This window comes from Cucumis melo, chromosome 6 (assembly GCF_025177605.1).
Source record: "Cucumis melo cultivar AY chromosome 6, USDA_Cmelo_AY_1.0, whole genome shotgun sequence".
NCBI classification, from domain to species: domain Eukaryota; kingdom Viridiplantae; phylum Streptophyta; class Magnoliopsida; order Cucurbitales; family Cucurbitaceae; genus Cucumis; species Cucumis melo.
Window position 1 is genome coordinate 32691733 of NC_066862.1, and position 18890 is coordinate 32710622.

The 18890-nt window shown below is 28.9% G+C and overlaps 1 protein-coding gene across 1 annotated transcript; it reads left to right on the top strand.

Moving 5' to 3' along the window:
* The first annotated feature begins 14946 nt into the window (after positions 1-14946).
* LOC103491094 (aspartate carbamoyltransferase, chloroplastic) lies at positions 14947-18475 on the top strand. The gene is made up of 6 exons (XM_008450922.3): positions 14947-15101; positions 15918-16499; positions 16573-16712; positions 17484-17657; positions 17865-18101; positions 18186-18475. The coding sequence occupies exons 2-6, from the start codon at positions 15953-15955 to the stop codon at positions 18291-18293; spliced, it is 1206 nt and encodes a 401-aa protein (XP_008449144.2). The 5' UTR covers positions 14947-15101; positions 15918-15952; the 3' UTR covers positions 18294-18475.
* The last annotated feature ends 415 nt before the right edge of the window (positions 18476-18890 follow it).

The window sequence follows — 18890 nt, forward strand, 5'->3', positions numbered from 1 at the left end:
TTGGTTGGTAATAGAAGTTTAAAATTTTGCTATATTTTATAAATATTTTTTGAATAGTTTTAACTCTTTTAAGTTATTTGGATTTGTTTTATTAAAATTTTATAGATTTATTGTTGGATAATTACTCCTACATGAGATGAGATTAAATGAGGATGGGTTATGTGTATCCTTGACAAACTATTAATCTCTCTCTTTTCTTAAAAAAGGAATATGTATATACATAGATAAATATATTATTTATTTATATTTTTTTTAGAATTGTGGAAGTGCTTAAAATGATTGTTGATAGTTTGTATTTTTATTAGATAACTTGGTTGAACTAAAATTTCTGTTTGGAACTGTCAATTTTAAACCATATAAAAGCATATGGTTATTTGTTTATTTTGAAATAATTTATATTATTGTTGGTATGCAACTATAAAGATTGAATAGATGTATCATATTGTATTTACCAATTGAATTTATGAGTATGATTGTAACTCTCCAAAATAAGATACTTTTAATTTTCATTATTTTAAGTTTAATTTTAACCATATTAAAATTATTATGAGTGTTATTTGAGTTAATTGTTGAAATTATTTGATTTTGTGGAATTAGGATTTATTAAATATTTTGGGAGAATATTTAGTTAGTTCGAAGATTTATAATTTTTGGTGTCATAAAAGATTTGTTTTAAGTGAAATAGGATTGGTTGATTTATATTTGATGAAATTGTGGGAATTATGATTAATTATATATATGTGTATATATTATTAATTAAATTGTGAGAATGTTAAGAATAATTATATTATTGGAGGTAATATAATTATTTAAAAAAATATATTATTTTGGAACAAGAGAAAAGAAGAGTCAACGAGTAGAGAAAATATTTGAGTTCTAAAAAGGAGATTTGATTTGTTTTAAATGAAGAGAGAGAAGGGGTAGGTTTTATTTTGAAAAGAAAGAGAAAAAAAAGAAAATAATAATAATTTTTTTTTCTTAAATAGGCCTCGTTTTATGTGCGTTACTATTCATTCATCTTCTTCTTCACGTCCACCAAAACCTTAGGGGCCGTTTGGGGGAAGGGTTGGGTTATGGGGGGTTAGGGTTATGATAAACCTAGTGTTAAGATAAACCTAGGATTATAATAAGATGTGTTTGGGGGAAGGGTTATGGAGGAAGTGTTATGATAAGATGTGTTTGGGAGAAGTGTTATGAAGGAAGTGTTATGATAATGTTGTGAAGAAGGATTGAGGAAAAGTTGAAAAAGGATTAAGAAGTGTTGAAGAAGGGTTAAGGAAGGATTAAGGAGTTAAAACTAGGGTTACATAACCCTTCCCCCAAACGGGGGTTGGATTACATAACCCTAACCCTCATAATCAACCTTCAACCGTCAATCAAGACCCGTCGTCGCCTTGGTTCTCTGTCAATCTCAGCAGCGTCGTTCCATTGTCGTTGCCTTTCGTCAACGCCGCCGATCGCATGTCCTTTATAGTTGTCGATCGTCAGTGAAGCTTCTAGCCGAGCCTTTCGTTTTCTGTCAACGTCGTCATCAGCTTTAGTTTTCGATTGTCGTGTGCTGTTAGTCGTTCGAGCCATTCTTCACGTCCTAGCCAAGTCCACCTGAGCTGCCACTCCTTTGCGAGCCGCACGTGAGTCGTGTCTTTGGGATCCGAGCCGCAAGCAAGCCATCAGCAACCCAAGCCCTGTGGTGTAAGCCGAGCTTCCTTTAGCAGCGAGTCAAGTCGCACGTCTTCTCCTTTTTTAGCTGTGAGCCACATGCATCCCTCCAAGCCACCACCTGAGCCGATTTCCTTTAATTGAGCTGTCAAGCCATTTTCGAGCTACCAAGCTTATTTTTAATCTTTTTCCCAAGTTTTGATTGAGTTTTAGGTATGCCCAACAAACATTTTTTTGACCCTAAATAATTTAATTTTGGATTTTATGATGAAATTTTGGTTGAATTATGTTTTTATGGGAGCTTGGTTAGAATTTATTGGAGGAACTGAGAGCCTAATTAAGGTTGAATCGAAATTCAACCTCAACTTTGAATAAGTTGAATTAAATGGATTTTTTTTTTTATCTTTAAGCAACTGTTATTAAATTTAGTATATTTTTTCCCTAACTGTTTAGAGTTTAGTATATTTTTCCCCTAATTGTTTAGAATTTATTCTTGAAAAACCTGACTATTGCTGTTAAGAATAATTTGGTTAAACTAATCTTTAGATAAGAGATTCTCCTACTAGCTTTGTAGTTAAGAATACAAAAGTTTATAATTCAAATTTGTACCACGGAAAAATATCAAATTTATTATGAGGTAATAATTTTTAAAATTATTTGCTTTCAATTGAAAAAAGACAACTTAAATTCAAAAGCTCATTAGTTTTATTTTGGACATAAGAGTAAATCAAGTAATGATTTTTAGGTTGTGTTTTGGAGTGATAATGAGATATAGATTTTGTAAAATTGATTTCTAGTACCAAATTCTAAAAGTAAATTTTATATATCTAAAATTGATTAAAAATTATTATAAGTAATTTTTATATATCTAAAATTGATTAAAAATTATTATAAGTAATTTTTATATATCTAAAATTGATTAAAAATTATTATGTTTGGTTTCATAAATTTATGATGATTTGTATTTTTTATTTGAGAAATAATTATGATAAATATTTATATTTATTTATTTTATTGTTAAATTATTGTACAAAGAGTTGATATTTTAAGTGAGTGAATGTTTATATAAATATTGAAAGAAGATTTAAAGGACGCATAAATGTTTGATTTATTAACAATTTAGAGACGTATAATATATGGTTTCAATATTTAAAATCTAAAAAAAATTGAATTCGAAAAAGTAATCCAACAATATTTTTCATAAACTTAGGTATATAAGTTAGAAATAAAACCCACATAAATATGGATGTAAAAAGATCTCTTCTTCGTAAAAAAACAAATGATTCACATTTTGTGAGTTTAAAACTTTGCATTTATAATAAGAAAACACTAAAATAAAAGTATAAGAAAAAATTAGACAAAATGTGAATAGTTACCTATAAAAAACAAAATTGTTAACAAAAAAAAATATAAAAGAAAAGTTGGAGAGGTACTTTCAAAAGAAAAAAGAAGAAGAAAAAAAAGAGACAAACTTTAAAAAAAATTAAAGATAATATAGTCTATTTATAAAAAATTTTAGATTTAAAATTTAATTCATTTTAATCTAAATTCAAATTTCAAAATTATTAGATGCAAGGAGATTAAAAAAAAATCTTATGGTTTAACCGGAATATTTTTCTTACTTAAATCAGATCTTGAAATTATTAGAGATAATTAAATGATTTGTTATCTATACAAATCTTGAAAATTTATTATTTTTTTAGAAGAAATTATTCCATCTAAGGAATATATATCAAAGTGTATTTTTTTTATTTAAATTATGTTATTAAAAATTGTGTTATGTTAGGTGAAATCTATCGTTTGTTAGAAGTACAAATACTTTGTTTTCTACGTGAATATATCAAAATCTATTAATTGTTTTTAAACTTTTTTTTCAATTTAACGTGTGAATCTAAATGGTAGGGAATATATAGGTAGATATTTTCTTTTAAGTTTTTAAAAAGTTTTTTTTTTTCTTTTTTTGATGATTTAGATGAGATAACTTAGATAATAAGGTTTCTATTTTTTTAAGTGAATATATAAGTTGAGATTATTTTTTTCAAATTTATATTTATTTAACATGAAAACCGAAATAAATAGTTAAATGAATCTTTTTTTTTTTGAAATTTGAATATAGTTTTTTCCTAAAAAAATTTATTTAATTGGTAGAGATCTTTTTTAAATCTATATTTAAGCCAAAATAGATAGTTAGAGATTTGTTTTCTTAACGAATATATAGTTTTCTTAATAAAATTATTTAATAATTTAAATATAAAATTACAGTATATAAACCCATAACAAATTATTAAAATGAGCAAAAGAAAACCAAGCATTTCTCCTTGTTAGCCCGTTTATACGTTATTACGAGTATTTTTGTATCAATACAATTGTGCATTTAGTTCTCAAAGAAATATTTGTAAGATCGGAGACACTGATTTATGATCCATTTAAACAAATCTATAAATAGAACTTCTATCTTTTCTTATTTTTGTGATCTTGAATGACATGTGTTTGGGGGAAAGAGTTTTAAAAGCTAGTGTTCACACGGGATTTCTGGAAAAATTTGATTCGTGGAGTTGAACTTGTGTTGATGTTGTATTTATGTTGATTTGATGGGATGTGGTTCGATCTCTAGAATTTGATCATCTGATTCCTTTGAGGAAGCGAAGCAAGTGATGTTCTTGGAGTTGGAGTCTTGGAAGAAAGCTTGTATCTTTAGAATTTGATCCTCTGATTCCTTTGAGGAAGCGAAGCAAGTGATGTTCTTGGAGTTGGAGTCTTGGAAGAAAGCTTGTATCTTCGAAGAAGCTTCAATCTTCGAGAGTGTTCTTGAAGTTGAAGTCTTGGAAGAAAACTTGGATCTTCAAAGGAGCTTCAATCTTCGAAGGTGTTCTTGAAGTTGGAGACTTGGAAGAAAGCTTCGAAGGTGTTCTTGAAGTTGGAGACTTGGAAGAAAGCTTCGAAGGTGTTCTTGAAGTTGGAGACTTGGAAGAAAGCTTGTATCTTCAAATGAGCTTCTATCTATTGGGAGAATTCTCTCTAGAGCTTCTGGAGTAAAAAATTTCCAACCCCACAAATGAAGAGAACTCTATTTATAGAGTTCCCTGGTGGGCTTTTATGGACTTGAGCCTGTTCTGGTCCATGCACCATACCCATGGGCTCAATCACATGAATTTGGGTCATATTTTATTTTAGGCTAAATTAAGCTTATTTTTGGGCTCAATTAAATTTTAGCCTAACTAAATAATATTTAATTGAATCAAAATAATTAATTTGACCCAATTGTCATAATAAAGACACGTGATATCATTAGAATTGTCCAATTTGTCTTTAAATTTAATTTGGGACACATGTCAATTTTTAGTTAATCTTAAATATAATTATTTTAGTAAATGATGTGGCAATTTATAATTGGTTCCAAAATTTCTTATTCAATAGCTACTTTATGATAAGATGTGTTTGGAAAAAAGAATTTAAAAATATAGTTGTATAGGAGAATTGAAAAGATTGGGTTATGGAGAATTAAAAAAGGTTTGAGAAGAGGAGTTATGATAACACTAACACAAGGGTTACGATAACCCTTCTCCCAAACAAGAGTTTGATTATATAACACAATTCCTCATTGATAACCCTTGGGCCAAACGGCTCTTAAGTATTTGAACAAAAAATTTACATAAGACGGTCTTAACATTTTTCAATGCAGTAGAAGTTATAAAAAATTCTAAAAATATTAAAACATATGTTTAAGGAACTAACTAAATTAAAAGTTTTCTTATAGTAATTAAAAACCCTGGGAAGTATTAACTAGACTTTAGAAAAAGAGAAAAAAGAACAATATTATTAGTTTCATATAATAATTGATTAAAATAAATACATTATTTTATTATAATTCATTTAACTGTTTAGATTATAACTTTTTCCAGTTATTTGTTTAATTGCTGAATAATTTATTGTTTATTTTGAAAAATAATGTTTATGAGTTTGTTTTTCTATTCTACACTTTTTAATTATTAATAATATATACAAATAAATTTATGTTATGAAATAAAGGATATTGAAACAAACAAAGAGAGAATAGAAAAGAGAGGAAGAAGAGAAGATAATTGAATTCAATTGCACTCAATTGTGGTGTGTCTTACAAAGACACCACAATCCTCTATTTATATGACATATTATGGTATAGGTTACATTATGGAATTCAATGAGATGAATGTTACAATATGAAATTGAATGTGAGAGTTATATGAAAATTGTAACATATGTAGGTTATGGATATCTACATTTATAATATATCATTATATTTACAATACTTCCCCTTAGATATTCATATTATATAAAAATAAATGTATCGTTAAAACCTTGTTAGGAAAAAACCCGATGGAAAAAAATCCTAGTGAAGAAAAAAGAGTACATCATTTTTATACATTAATAACTGCTTCATTAAAAACCTTGCTAGGAAAATTCAATAGAAAAATCATAGTCAAAGGAAAAAAGTGCAGTATTCCTATTCCTTGAGGGCAATAATATTTCTACTCCCCCTTATGGATACATCACTTGAGTTCTCTGAGTCGTCGCATTCCAATGTTGTGCACTAGCTTTTCAAATGTTGATGTGGGTAATGCTTTTGTGAATAAGTCTGCCAAGTTGTCTTTTGAAGAAATTTGTTGAACACTGATGTCACCATTTTCTTCAAGGTCATGCGTATAGAAGAGTTTTGGTGACATATGTTTTGTTCTATCTCCTTTTATATACCCTTCTTTGATTTGTGCTATACATGCAGTATTATCTTCAAATAATATTGTTGATAAATTTTTACTGAAAAACAAACCACATGTTTCTCGAATATGATGAGTCATTGACCTCAACCATACACATTCTCTACTAACTTCATGAATTGCAAGAATTTCTGCATGATTCGATGAAGTGGACGTCATGGTTTGCTTTACAGACCGCCAAGATAGAGCAGTTCCTCCACATGTAAACAGATAACCTGTTTGAGATCTTGCTTTGTGTGGATCAGATAAATATCCAGCATCCGCATAACCAACTAGATCGAAGTTTGATTTATTCGAATAAAACAAACCCATATCAATTGTTCCTCGAAGATAACGAAGTACATGCTTAACTCCATTCCAATGTCTTTTTGTTGAAGAAGAACTATATCTTGCTAACAAATTTACTGAAAATGCTATATCTGGTCTTGTGTTATTAGCAAGATACATTAGTGCACCTATTGCACTAAGGTACGGTACTTCAGGACCAAGTAATTCTTCGTTATCTTCTCCAAAGAAGAATAGAGAAAAGAGGAAGAAGAGAAGACAATTGAACTCAATTGCACTCAATTGTGGTGTGTCTTACAAAGACACCACACTCCTCTATTTATAAGACATATTACGGTGTAGATTACATTATGGAATTCAATGGGATGGATGTTACAATATGGAATTGAATGTGAGAGTTATATGAAAATTGTAACCTATGTAGGTTATGAATTTCTACATTTATAATATATCATTATATTTACATAATTTATAAATTATTTTTAAATATAAATTTTAACCATTTTAGAAAATAACCACAGATTCTACGAGAGTACTCAGACTATTTTAGAATATATATTTATAAATACTATACAATTTTTTTAATATGTATTTGATCATTTATAAATAAGTATTATTAATAAGTATTTGAAAGGTAATCAAATTCTTTATTAATTTACATATATGTGATTCTACAAATAATTGTGTTTAACAAACCATTTAGACATGTGCCAGCTTCTTTCTTTCTTTTTACATTTTTATTTGGTCATTTCTTAACATTTTTATGTCTATTAATCAACTTTTTGAATTCTTCATCTTAAATAGACTTTTAAAAGAGACGACAAGAAAAATAGCAAAATTAGAAGTTTACTTTGAATAAATGACAATTTTATTTTTAAATTGACAAAATAGCAAAACATAAAATTTTTATTTAATAAATGGGAGAACAATGTCTTAAATGCCCCTACCTAATCGACAAATGTGATTTCTAAATACATTTGTAATAGAATCCACAAATACTCTATAATTAATACAAACTATGCACCCACATCCACAAATACCCTATAATTAATACAAACTATACACCCACACTTGGGACATGACTGCTCGAGGACGAAGGCTTCTTGAACGGCGAGGAGAGCACGCCCTGGTGCGGCAGTGTGCTATGGAGAAGGATGGATGGTGCAACAAGCTTCATGCGAATAGAAGATCGTGACGGTGGTTAAGTTCGTGGAGATGCGACAACGACGGTCAGAGCTTCGTGGACAAACATCGGTTGGAGCAGACACAATCCACTCGCTTCAAATTCAAATGTCGCGACACAGAGGATATGGCTGACGGAAAGGGGAGCGGCTTGAGATGTGGTGGCTTAGGCTAACGATGTGGCGGCTTGGGCTAACGACGAACAGAAGCTTGACGGAGAACGAAGGTGACGGTGGCGGCTTTGACGGAAGGAGATTGTCGCCGGAGATCTCAATGGAGAGAAGAGAGGCAGGGGCAACGACGGTCGTGTGATTTCGAAGAAGAAGAAGATGAGAGTGGGGGCTTCGGCTGAGATGAAGAAGAAGATGATGAATTTAGGGTTTTAAAAAATATAGTAATAATAATAATAATATAATTCATATTATATATATTATATTATATTATATTATTATAAAATTTATATCTTTTTTTATTTTTTATTTTCCTTCCCAAACTTAAATAAACACACAACAAAATAATTTATCTAAAATTAATGGATTGTACATTATCTTTAGCAGAATTTTAGGAATTCAACTTAAGAATCTAAAATTAATACACTATATTTTGTACTCTAATAATTAGGGAATGTTACAACTAATGACATATATTTAGGGATTGTTCAAACAATAAAATATTTTTTTTATTTAGTTAAGAATTATTGTTTACAAATACTCTGTATTTGTGATATGTGATATTTTGTTTGATTTTTTTATCTCAACAAATACATCAACAGGGCAGAATCTTATGAATCTAAATTAATGAATTTTCATAAATAATTTAGAAAAAAATGTTAAAATTAAGAGAATGTAAACTTAATTTATTATGTGTGATTTTTTGGTAAATAATTTAGAAAATAAAAAATGATGAGGGTGGGAGGTTGAATTTTGGCATAATTTTAGGGAGGGGTTGAATTTTGAATTTAAACTTAACTAATTTACCAAAATAATTATATTATATTTGCCATGATTTTAGGAAAGGATTGGTATGTGATGCTTAAAAAATTGAATCTTTTAAATTTTTTTTCGTTAATTTATTAGCATTATCTTTGTCATGATTTTAGGGAGGGATTCAATTTTGAATGTATAATTTCAAAAAGAAAAATATTGAATATTTGACATTTTTTTTGTTAATATTTGCATTGTATTTGGCATGATTTCAAGGAGGGTTGAATTTTGAATCTAAACTTAATTAATTTACGATAGATAATTATTTGCATTATATTTGCCATAATTTTAGGGAATGATCGATATGTATGTGCATTTAAAATTTGAATCTTTTAAATTATTTTTTTTATTAATTTTTAATGTTTTTGTTAATAATTAATTGTTGCATTATTTTTGCCATGATTTTAGGGAGGGATTCACTTTTGGATGTATAATTTCGAAAAGAGAAAATGAATATTTGAAACTCTTTTTCATTAATTTCTTATTTTTTATAATATTAATTAATTATTGCATTATATAATTTTGAATCTATAATACTTTGGATAAAATATTAAATACTTGAAGTTATTTTTGATTAATTTGAAGGTAAAAATTGGGATAAGTATGGGATATTGAAACCAATCGAACATGTTTAGGGATCTCTCAAAGAATATAATAATTTTTTTTATTTAGTTAATAATTATCATAAGTGGGTGTGCTTACAAATACACTGTAATCGTCATATGTGATATTTTATTTGATTTTTCGATCTCACAAAATATACTGTATTTATATATGGACAATTGTCATCCGTGGTGGGTAATTTCAGGTCAAAAAAGTGGGAAAATATTTAAGACAATTAGTTTTGCCATAAATCAAATTAAAATAACAGTTTGCTATTTTTGTATTTTCTATTCTTACATTTGCCATTTGCACGGATTCTCCCTTTTAAAACATGCTAAGTCCCTTTTGCATCCACACTTACCATAAACTTCATTTTAAAATTATTGAACTGTGTAATTTAAATAATTTGTAAATTTTTTATTTTAATAACCGTTGAAAAATCAAAGTATGATGAAAAAATTGATATAATTTCATAACATTTGTTAATTTTTTAAAAGCAATGTTCATAGATGTATATATTTCAATACAATTTCAAACATATTATAATAATATGCAACAACCACAAAATTTTAAATGTAAAGAGAGTTATCTATTCTTATTTTTGATTTGTTGTGATATAAATTTGTGAACAATTATAACTTTTGTCGATGACCTTCTTACAAAGAATTTCAAACTTTATTAATCACAACATTTTTCATCTTTTTATAGAAAATGAACTAAATAATTAAATCAAAATAATGCACCTCATTCTTTTTTGATAAACTAAAAATTTAATAAAAATGAAGTTGTGTACCTTTTATGGATAACTAGTATTAGGAATGGTAGAAACTATAATAAACACACAAAATATGAATTAACAAATAATTTTTTATTATGAACAATTTCAATCTTCATCTTTCATGATCTTGAACAATCTTCGATCTTCAAAAAATGAGAATTGACATATAATGTGAGAAACATCGAGATAATTTGTGTTTATATATTAGATTTGGACTCAATTAATTATTAGCAATTTTTTATTTCAATTTAAACTCAATCTATATAACAGTAAATTAAATTTTAGTCAATTATTATTCTAATTATTCAATTATATGTTAAGTTTATTTATTTTAAATTAGAAAAGTCATAAATTTAATTAATTAAAATTGAAAGGGACAAATTTATCTTAAAATGTTTTTTTATTCGGGCTTTTTTATATATTCTAGATTATAGTTAGAGATTGTTGAAATTTACTTTCCTCTTTGTATTTTTATTTAGGGAAATTTTCGTAAATTTAACAAACGGTCAAAATATTTACGGCCTGTGTAACAAAATGAAAAAGTATAAGGTGGTCGTTTTTTTAATATTCTAGATTTTGGCCTTACTTCTCATTGCCTTTCTTCTCTAGTCTGCTATTTTTTTTTTCTTTCCATCTTTTTTTTTTTTTTAACTATTATTCGGATGAAAATCGTGTATCAAATATAAAATATCTATTTTTTTTCAAACTGTTATTTGGTTATTCAAGATCGTGCGCTTAAATATAAACATCTTGAAAAAAACATTGTTATGGGTAGCCAAATCTAAAAGATTGTGTACAAAAATAGATAAATCTACAAAAAAAAATTAAAAACAATTGTTTAGATTTGGGTAACCAAATATAAACGATGTAAAAAAAAATCGTCAAATTTAAACAATGTATAGCAAATAATCTTTAAAAAAATTGTTTATATTTTAGTAGCCAAATCTAAACAATCAAATCTAGATAATCTTATACCAAATATAAACTATTGTTATAACCAAATTAAAAACAAAAAAAATCATCTAGATTTGACTACCCTAAACGATCAAATCTAAACAATCAAAACGGTCCTTTATCAAACAATAATCAAATAGCAAAATTTCAACGATTGTGTATCAAATATATTACAGGCGTTGCTAATGGCCCGGTAAACGGAACATTTTTAATATTTTTTTATTGTGAGTCTTTCTCGTTTTTGAAATTGTTCTATAGTGTAGATATTTTGCCACTTTGTTATATTTTTTAAAAGACTCCAATAGCTTATTTCTTTATATCTATATTTTTCCTTAGTTGGTCTTTCTCTATATAAAAAGACTTTGTATTTGGTTCAATAGAGTAGATAAATAATATTACATGATTTTTACTTTCCTTTTGTAAGTGATATAGATAGTCATTTTAGAACTAATTTTCCATCGATCACAACTTTAATCTTAGCTAGATCAATTCTAATACATTTTTTTTCTATCTAAGGAAACTTTAAAAATTTGGGATCTTTTCAAAAAATATAAAAAAGCGGCAAAATATTTACGTTGTATAGAACAATTTCGAAAACAGAAAAAGCCTAGAGGCCCACCGTGTAAAATACCAAAAAATATCCCGTCTACTGCGCTATCAATAACACGCATAATATATTTGTGATCGTTTAGATTCGGCTATTGTTTAGTACACGATAGTTTAATGTTTAATTTTGTTATATGATCGTTTAGATTTAGGGTCTCCAAATCAATCTAAACGATCATGTAACAAAATTTAAACGGTAATTTACTTTTTTTACACGATCGTTTACTTTTTTTTTCACGATCATTTAGATTGGAAACCCGATCGGTTAGATTTAGGGTCCCCAATCTAAAGGATCGTGTAACAAAATTTAAACGATAATTTATTTTTTTTTACACGATCGTTTACATTTGGCTACTCCAATCTAAATAATTTTTTTCAAGATTCTTTACACACGATCTTGTATTTTTTTACACAATCGTTTACTTCTTTTTACATAATCGTTTACATTTGGCTACTTCAATCTAAATGATTTTTTTTTTCAAGATTCTTTATACGACCTTTTAGTTTTTTGTATATGGTCGTTTAGATTTGGTTAACCAAATTAACCAAATCTAAACGACGTAAAAAAGAGGAAAAGAAGAAAGAGGAAAAGAAATCACAACGAAAAAAAAGAGGAAAATAAGAAATATGATAGAAAGATTAAACCACAACAAAAAACAGAAAAAAAGAAGAGGAAAAGAAGAAATACGATGGAAAGAAATCACATAAAAAAAGAAAAAAAAAGAAAGATGATGTAAAGAAATCACAGCAAAAAAATGAAGAAAAAGAAAAAGACGATGGAAGAAATTGCAGAAAGACATGAAAGAAATAGCACGAAGACGATGAAAGAAATGAGAAGTAATAGAAAAAAGATAGAAGGACAAACCAGAAATATTTAAAAAATGACTAACTTTATCGACTTTGTTATATATACCGTAAATAGTTCGATGTTTTGTTACATTTGTAAAAGGTTCCCTAAAAAATTTCTAATAAAAGTAATAGTATTTCATGTGCATTACAAACATATAAGTAAAATATTTACTCAATAATTACTAAAAGTTAACAATTTAAATCTTACAATATCATAATTTAATGGTTCATAAGGAAATCTAAAATATTAAGACATTTCTATCTAAAAAAAATATCCAAAGTATGAAAAAATGGAATTGAAAAATTAGACAAAGAAACTATGACTATTTTAAAATATAGCAAATTGAATTAAAATATAACAAAATATCACCGCCTATCTAGGGATGAGCACGAAAGATCGAAAAACCAAGCACTAAAACCAAGAAAACTGAAGTAGGTGGTTGGTTGGAGATAAGAAGAGATTTTAGTTGGTATCGATATCGATTTGTACTCTTCGCAGTTGGGGTTGGTCTGAACGTTTACTTAAACGATCATAATCAATTCGATGTCTGTTTGGTAGGAAAATCGACTCTGATTGATCGATATTCACCCCTATACCTATCTATGATGGACTGCAATAGACTAGAAATAAAATAGTATTCTAGTTTGATTAACCGTAGATTATCACAAATAAATTGTGATATTTTGTTAAAAAGCATTTTCTTCGATTATTCTCCATTCTCCGACCAATAGAAGATTTTCTTCATTATTGGAGGCTGGTGGAAAGGAATAAATGGGTATCTCTACCCATGAACGCATTCATGATTCCTATTGTTTCCCTCTCTGTAATCAATCCACCTAAAGCTAAAAGATTATTAAAAAAAATATATATAGAAAAATAACGCTATTTCTTTTGTTTTCATCACCTCGAAAAATGTGGCATTAAGGAGGAGGGAGTGTGGGTTTTGGGTTCCTCTTTTGAGTTCTCCCTCTAATTTTGACTTCCTCCTTCACCACCTACTAATTGCACCACCAACACTCTATGTTTGTTCGGGTCCCGATTTATAAATTTTGAAATTAGTATTTTGTTATTTATCATTTTTAATTATACCAAAGTCAATAAAAAAAATTTAGATTCTCATGCACTTTTTTCGATGTTTGCTATTACAGAATAGAAGTTTGATGAGAGAGCAAGATAAACGTGAGAGAGAAAAAACGATATGTGAGAGAAGGAGAAGAAACGATTTATTTTGGTAATTTCACCGAAATTTGATGTCAATAAAGATTGAAAAAAACGCATTTTAAAAAATAGACAAATCTCAAAAGTTAGATAATCTATATAAAAATTCAATCGAAATTTTTTTAACAACTTAAAGGTGTGTTTTAGATTAAATTTGAAAAAAAACCATTTTAAAAAAAAAATTAAGGGGTCTTGTAATTTTTCAAAATACATTTTTTAAAAATAAGATCGAAAAATGATCCATTTTAAAGGAAAAAAAGATCCTTCCAAATTTTGAAAAAATAAGTTTTTAAACAAAATTATGTATATAAATACCTTAAAAAAATGTAAATTTAAATTTTAGCTAATTTTAGAGAAAGTATTTAGAAAAAAGGAAAATTTTCATAAATATAACAAAAACCACTAAAATATTTATGATGCGTGTGATAAAGGGCACGAAGTTAGTCATTTTTAAATATTTCATGTTTGTCCTTTCGTTTTTCCTTTCCTTTTTGCTTCAATTTCTTTCTATCATTTTTTTGGTTTAAATTTGGATTTGGGTAACCAAATCTAAACAATAGTTTTTTTTGTACACTCGTTTAGATTAAAATAGCCAAATCTAAACGATCATATAAAAAAGATAAATGATCACAAACAATCGTATACCAAATAATCTTGCAAAAAAATTAAAGCAAATTTAAACGATCGTATACAAAAAAATCTTGAAAAAATTCGTAAATTCGTTTAGTCAAATGTAAATCACTGTGTACTAAATTTTGAAAAAGAATCAAAATTCTTTAGAATTAATTATCCAAATCTAAACGATAAAATCTAATAATTAAATAAAACGATGTGTAACCAAATTAAACGATAAAATTGACTAAACGAGTGTACCAAATATATTACCGACATGGTTGAGGCATTTTTGGTATTTTCTATTATGAGCTCGTGGATTTTTTTTTTGTTATATTTTTTTAGAAGACCAGTAAAAGAAAAGGTATTATTGAAGTATATTTTTAGATAATTCAAATTCAAAATTTCAAAAAATATATATGGTTTACTTTTCAAGAATGAACACATTTTGGTTCAATTTTGCATATTTGTAAATGGACCACCACCACCATCAATACAAAGCATCTTTTCTTCAAAACATCCGCTTCCTAAGTGTAACGCTCAACTCGCCGCTCCTCTTATTCTCCACTCCCTCTCTTCCCTCTACCTTCCCAACTTACTCTTCGCTTTACTCTCAGGTACCTCTTCAATTTCTTCTTAATATTCCTTCAAAGTTTCTATCTTTACTTCAATGAATGAAACTTAGGATTTCTCTTTGAATCCCTCCAATAATTTTTATCTTCTTTTTTCTCTTCTCTTCCTTGCTTTTGTTGATTACTTGTTATAGTGTTTGAGATGGTGAGGAGATGCAGAACAATCCTCTTCTGGGTCTGATATCTATTAGTTCATATATTTACTTGCATTTTAAAATTAATGTTTGCTAGAACCAGAAGAGTTGGGAAACATTTTGGCAGATTCTGATTTGGGAACATATTAATTATGGATATATTCTCTGCTTTTTTTGAAAACCCCAGTATTTTTCCGTTTTAGTATTCTTGGGTTGATCTCGTAGCCCTTGTTATAGCTTTTTCTAATTGAGGGTCAGCTTAGATTAACTCTCAACGTGTTTAGAACTGTTTTTCTTTACTTGATTATGCTCTCTAATGGCTTAGCATATTATTTCAAATATGCTTACTACGTGAGTTTTAGGGACTACTGACCTGCCATCCTTTTTGTATGAGATTCATTAAGGTAGGCCCATGCAGAGAGCTGAATGGTTTTGGATCTTCTTTTGGTTATTTGTTATGTTATAAATAGTTTCTTGAGTAATTTCTTTTAATCATGCTCTATGTGTTTTTCTGTAAGGCAGACGCAGACTTCTTAAGTAATATTTTTGTATGTTGTTGTGTGAACAATAAGATATATATATACATATATATTATTTATTATTGAATACTTCTCTATGCTAGATGGTTATGTCATAGTTGATTGAATAAGGTGTTCTGTTTCACTAGGACTCGAGGCTAACCAGTATACTTTTGACGTTAAAATGGCTGCTTCATCATCCCTTATGTCACACTCTTTGCAAGCGCATGATTCGACTGAAACAGCAATAAAATGCTGTAAGGGGTATATGTATGGTAATTTACGTTCATCGAATTCTCGGATTGGATACTCCAGGTCCAAGTTCCTAACAAGTCCTAAGTTTTTGTATAACAAGAATTCAACAAAATGGGAACATATTGAGAAATGTCCAACGAGGAATGAAATCCGGTGCCGAGCTGTGGAAATTGAGAATTCCGTTTCTCCTTTTGTTAGCAAAAAGTTTGAGCTTGATGATGTGATTGAAGCTCAACAATTTGATAGAGAGATTCTCAACTATATTTTTGAAGTTGCACTTGATATGGAAAAGATTGAAAAAAGTTCGTCTAAAAGCCAAATGCTCAAGGGATATTTGATGGCTACCCTGTTCTACGAGCCCTCAACTAGGACGAGGCTTTCGTTTGAATCTGCCATGAAAAGGTTAGGTGGGGAGGTATTGACAACTGAAAATGCACGGGAGTTTTCTTCAGCAGCCAAAGGAGAAACCCTTGAAGGTGATTGAATTATTTCACCTCTTCTTCACCTTCCTACAGTAGTTTACTTGTAATTTATATGCGCTTGATTCAGATACCATCAGAACTGTTGAGGGATATTCAGATATAATTGTGATGCGGCATTTTGAAAGTGGCGCTGCGAAGAAAGCTGCTGCAACAGCTAGCATTCCTATTATTAATGCTGGTGATGGTCCTGGACAGCATCCAACTCAGGTTTGTCAGCACCTTTGTTCTTTTTATCTTGAATGGTTGTATGAAATTTGAAAACAGAAAGTTCATTTGAGAGTAAACAGTAAGGAAGTGGTATAAACATGATTATTGTTAACAAAGTACAACATGAGTGGCAGAAATTTGAAAACAGAATGTTCATTTGAGAGGATTTTGATGCCCAAATATTTCACTGAATTTTCAATCCTCCTCACAAGAAAATTCAGTTTTGATGAATTACTGGTTCCATACCTCTCTTATGTATTCATTAGGCAATATAAATAGTAAGCTACCATAGGATTTCTTGCAAAATGATTAAATAATTGACTAAAATTGAGATTCACCACATGCCGTATCTCTCAATTGTTGCATGCACATTACAAAGAATTTTTAATGAAATGAATCAATTTAGAGTATTTGTTATACATATATAGCCACTAAGTATGTGCAACTTTATCTGTGATTCTCCTAGCATCCGTATTTGGCTGTGTTGCCGAATTTCGTTCAATAGTCCAAACAAGTAATTTGAATGTTGGTCTTTCAATGGGTTTGATTCTAATGGCTAACATGAATATAATAAAAGAATGAGATATCTAACTTATTTTGTGCGTCATTAAAAACACATCAAGAAAAATAAGTATGGATATAAGTTCCAGAGCTTCTTTTCCTAAGCTTTGCGAGAAGTTGAAAATAATGCTGTTGGCAATCTTCTGCTATGGTGCATGTCTGCATCTATTTCTTTTTTGAAACCCTTGGACCTTGTTTTGGTTCTGGCAGGCTCTTCTAGATGTATATACTATCCAGAGAGAGATAGGAAAACTTGATGGAATTAAAGTTGGGCTCGTGGGAGATCTTGCTAATGGTAGAACTGTACGGTCACTTGCATATTTGCTCGCCAAGTATAAAGATGTGAAAATATACTTTGTCTCTCCAGATGTTGTAAAAATGAAGGTAAGTTTTAATTTTAAAGCAAAAATCTAACATAATTGCTTATTGAATGACATTCTTTGTTGTGCCATGATATTTGAGAACAATGTTTGGAAACCTGACTATGCTATTACTTGTTGCTATTTTAAAGTTAATGGGAGCAGTCAAAACGGTATAAAGTAACTGGTTACTTTAAAATTTTCCAACTACTAAACTTGTTTGTTTATCTAGGATGATATAAAAGACTATTTGACATCACAAGATGTGAAATGGGAAGAATGTGACAACTTGATGGAAGTTGCATCAGAGTGTGATGTGGTATATCAAACTCGCATTCAGCGGGAACGATTTGGAGAGAGGATTGATGTTTATGAACAAGCTAGAGGCAAGTACATAGTGGATAAAAATGTGTTAAAAGTGATGCAGAGACACGCTGTGGTCATGCACCCCCTCCCTAGGCTTGATGAGGTAACTGGGATGAACCATAAGCATTTCCAAATGTTTATCTTTAATCGCAAATGTGGTGACTATAAGTTATACATTAATTTGCAGATCACTGTTGATGTAGATGAGGATCCAAGGGCTGCCTACTTCCGACAAGCAAAGAATGGTCTCTATATACGTATGGCCCTTGTGAAACTCTTGCTACTTGGTTGGTGAAGAATGCCATCTTTCTAAATTTTGACATCTTAAGCATGCTTTAGTTTTATAGGATGATTCTGTTTAAACAAATTGCTATGCTAGAACGTGGGTTGTACCATGGGTTATAAGTTTGCTACCAGGTGAATGGTTTGATCCTGTTTCCTAGGGAGAAATGCAAAGTTCAATTTGCTTCGTTGAAATATCGAAGGGTTTGTTTGATAACATTTTCGTTTCTTGTTTCATGTTCTCGGTTCTCACTTTTTTAGAAACATACTTGTTCGATAATCCATTCTATTTCTTGGTTCCAAAACTTAAGTAAGGTTTTTAAAATTGAGGTTGAATTTTAGAAACCACAAAAAAGTAGTTTCTTCCTATTCTGATTTTGTTTTTACTTTATATTTAAAATTGAGGCAAAACTTTAGAAACAATAATGTTAATCAAATATACTATTGCTTCTAGTTATTAAGAAAAGGGCATCTAAAATTGATGGTCGATGATGCTTCGTTACAACCTATTGTCAATTATGAGTTTCTTGAGAATACTCTTGTGTCTTGGTCCTCTATGAAACAAATTGCAGTTTTCAGATTAAGCACATAAGCAGCATATCAAATCCAC

Coding starts and splice junctions, on each gene's coding strand:
- LOC103491094 (XM_008450922.3), top strand. CDS start 15,953: ATGGCTGCTTCATCATCCCTTATGTCACACTCTTTGCAAGCGCATGAT. Junction 16,500..16,572: donor CAAAGGAGAAACCCTTGAAG/GTGATTGAATTA, acceptor CGCTTGATTCAG/ATACCATCAGAACTGTTGAG. Junction 16,713..17,483: donor CTGGACAGCATCCAACTCAG/GTTTGTCAGCAC, acceptor TGGTTCTGGCAG/GCTCTTCTAGATGTATATAC.